At 43.9% G+C, this 3,179-nt stretch overlaps 1 protein-coding gene across 4 annotated transcripts in view; it reads right to left on the reverse strand.

The window, feature by feature from the left end:
* daam2 (dishevelled associated activator of morphogenesis 2) overlaps positions 1-3,179 on the reverse strand; it is a 74,914-nt gene that overhangs the window by 58,305 nt on the left and 13,430 nt on the right. For all 4 annotated transcript variants that reach the window (XM_010781769.1, XM_010781767.1, XM_010781768.1 and 1 more), the window contains exon 2: positions 2,112-2,384. In XM_010781769.1, coding sequence (XP_010780071.1) covers positions 2,112-2,279 — 168 coding nt within the window. In that variant the 5' untranslated portion in view covers positions 2,280-2,384. The remainder of the gene's footprint in view (positions 1-2,111; positions 2,385-3,179) is intronic.

Here is a 3,179-nt window from a genome sequence, read left to right on the forward strand (position 1 = left end):
GATTATTGCACAGGTGTGCCTTAGGCTGGCCACAATAAAAGGCCACTCTGAAACGTGGAGTTTTGCTTTATTGGGGGGGGTCTGGGGGGGTCCGAAAACCCTAGGGTTAAACCCTAACCCTAACATGTCACCCATTGAGCATGTTTGGGATGCTCTGGATCGGCGTATACGACAGCGTGTTCCAGTTCCTGCCAATATCCAGCAACTTCGCACAGCCATTGAAGAGGAGTGGACCAACATTCCACAGGCCACAATCAACAACCTGATCAACTCTATGCGAAGGAGATGTGTTGCACTGCGTGAGGCAAATGGTGGTCACACCAGATACTGACTGGTTTTCAATAAATACACTGCAAGGTTTAATGGTTTGTGCAATGCCAGTGATTATGAGAATGAGCCTAGACAGCACATTTAGGATCAAATCAGGTCAATTGGCTGGAAAATGGGAAAAGGACGCCTGTTGGGAAAACATCTGCCTTAATGATAGTGAATACTTTCCTATCTCAAATGGAATTTCACTTAATCTCCTGAATTGATTCTGACAGTTGGAGGAGTGATATATCTTGCAGCCGGTGAAGTTTAGCACTCCCCAAGACTAAGACTTGACAGAGTCAGAAACAGTCCTTTAGCCAGGTAGGGAGTAGGAGACACAGGTATAATGGAAACCTGAGGTTACAGGAGCATGGCAGAAATTTTAAGATGGATAAAGACAGGAGATAGGAACTGAGCAAACATCGAGACCGAAACAGGAAAGCCTTGTCTTCCAAAAAAGCCGGAACTTGCATGCATGGCAGCTGAAAACCCCCGGGAAACTTCTCCGTTCTGACAGCTGTGCCCTGATCCCTCTCAAGACCATGGGCGCATGTTTGGCACTGGTTGTAGACCAAACACTTCTGCCAACAAGTGTAATCCATGCACAACATCAGGAAATGTCACACAAGGGTGGGCTGTGTGTAGTGGAAAGGATGAGCTGCTAAATGTCGTGTTTGGCGTGGCCTAATCAAACCATCAAGATGCCTTTCACAAGACCCAATCCCTTCCGATTCCTGTCCCTACTCCTGGTGGGAATAATGAACAACACGCATGGAAGGAAAAGGGAAAGAAATGGACCACTTACAATTAGGAAAAAAGGAAATTCCAGGGATTACATTGTGCCAAAGTATTGCTTAATACCAACTTTATATATTTAACTTTAATGGGCAACATTTCTGCATGGTGACTCATTTTGGAAATTGTTCAAATTAAAGCATCCATAACAACATTGGACTGTGTTACAATTAAGTGAAATAGGCTCATTAAACAGAATCCGTGGATGGCTATTTTTTATATTCCTAAAGTGTGGTGATTTAAGTTCCAGCTCTTGCATTGTGGAAAAAATATATACTTCTAAAAGTAAGTTTTCACAGAAACTGCCAACAGGCAGGAAGTTAGTTCACATGTAAAACATACTGTATGACCAAGTCATGCATTATGTAGCCTGTGAAACCACTTGGGTCGTGTTGCAGTAGTATTCAATGAACAAAGAGCCAATGTGATCACTTAGTGGGAGAACTTTTCAACTGAAAAGGTAATGAATCTTAACGTTAAATGTATAACACTTCCCTTACCAACGGCCCAAAGTTGTCTTTTAGAGGTGACTTTTTATTTTTCAACCTGAACCCTATTTTTCCATGTTTTTTGGCTGCTACGTGATCACTCCAAGCCATTCCGACTGCCGTTGTACGTCGCTTTAACGGTAATTTTATGTAAGGTCCTTCTCTTTTTCATTTTATCAAAAACTTAACAATAACAATCTGAACATTTTTAGTGGACACACATTGGCGGTGCGGAATTGCAGGACTGCTATGTGTCTGTTTCGTGGCTTCTAGCTGGAGCGCTGTGAGGAAAATACTGACATAATTTCAACAAATGGTTGTCCCAATTAGTCAAAAAAAATAAAAGGGAAAATAGGATCCAAGTTAAAGAAAGCTTAAATTGCCCTTTAGGATTTAGGCCAATATAGCCCAAACTTAATATATTCTTTACGGGACATGCATTTGCTTTGGATGACAATCTTAAAAGTCATTCCAACAAGCTTCCTCAATTATTAACATCACTCCATCTTTACTCACCACCAGTTCGGAGAAACGTGCAAGCAGCTCCTCTGCGGGCGGCATGGGGGCGCTGAACTCCAGCAGCTGCAGAGGCACGCTGTCCTTGAGGTTGATCTCCGGAGGCTCGCTGCTACCGAAGCAGCACAGGAAGCCCAGGCCTGGCCGCGTCCTCTTCCTGGGCGGCATGGCGGCTGTGGCGACACGTTTGGCAGTGATGGTGCTGTATGGTAGAGGAAGGGGCAGGGAGGGGGAGTGGAGAGGAGGACGAGGCTGCTATCTAGGGGGCATGATCTGGAAGAGAGAAAAGAAGCAAATCAAAGCAAAAGGTTACAGAGACATCCAAAATGCAAGGCGGCCTACGTTTGGTTTCCCCAGTGTCCTTAACAATTACTTTGAATGCCATTCCATCCATTAGGACAAGCATGTTGAATGGCATAATACATGACGTTTCCATGTACAGTAAATAATTTAAATAATTTCCAATCAAAATGTTGCATAACAGTGATTCAGCCTATGCTATTCAGCCTCGTGCTGGTCGACACACCCAGTGTTTGGTCAATGTTTCCTTGGAAATTTTCTTTTTTTTGTAGTGCACAGGAAATGAAGCAATTCATTAGACCCTCCAGAAAAACGCGATTCTGCGATCGCAGAATTTACCGCATAATCAGCAAAATGGCGCAGATTTTTAAAAAGCCGCATATTTATCAAAAGGCCGCATAATCCCCGCATTTTTCCACACAAAGTTGAGAAGAAAAAAAAGTTAACTCGTCTTGACGTGACGTCATCAGCTCGCGCATCACAGAATGTAAACAACACTGTATAGAGCTCATTTAGCAACGAACATTTCTACTAAAGACAGGGCAAAAAGTGGGGGGAAACTATTCTGCACCCCGTGCAACTGTGTGTTGGAGCATAAGAGAAAATCGACGGGGACGACCACGACCCACCGTCCCGTTCACCGAGGGATCAACCTCCAAAACCCTTTCGAGGGCTACAAGAAACGAAGTGAGTAGCCTACAAGATTGAAGCTGGTCAGATAACGAACGAGTAAATGAAAACAGAATGAGGCGGAGAAGTGTGTGGGGG

The sequence above is a fragment of the Notothenia coriiceps genome, unplaced genomic scaffold, assembly GCF_000735185.1.
Source record: "Notothenia coriiceps isolate Sejong01 unplaced genomic scaffold, NC01 NC01_scaffold00023584, whole genome shotgun sequence".
Classification (NCBI taxonomy): domain Eukaryota; kingdom Metazoa; phylum Chordata; class Actinopteri; order Perciformes; family Nototheniidae; genus Notothenia; species Notothenia coriiceps.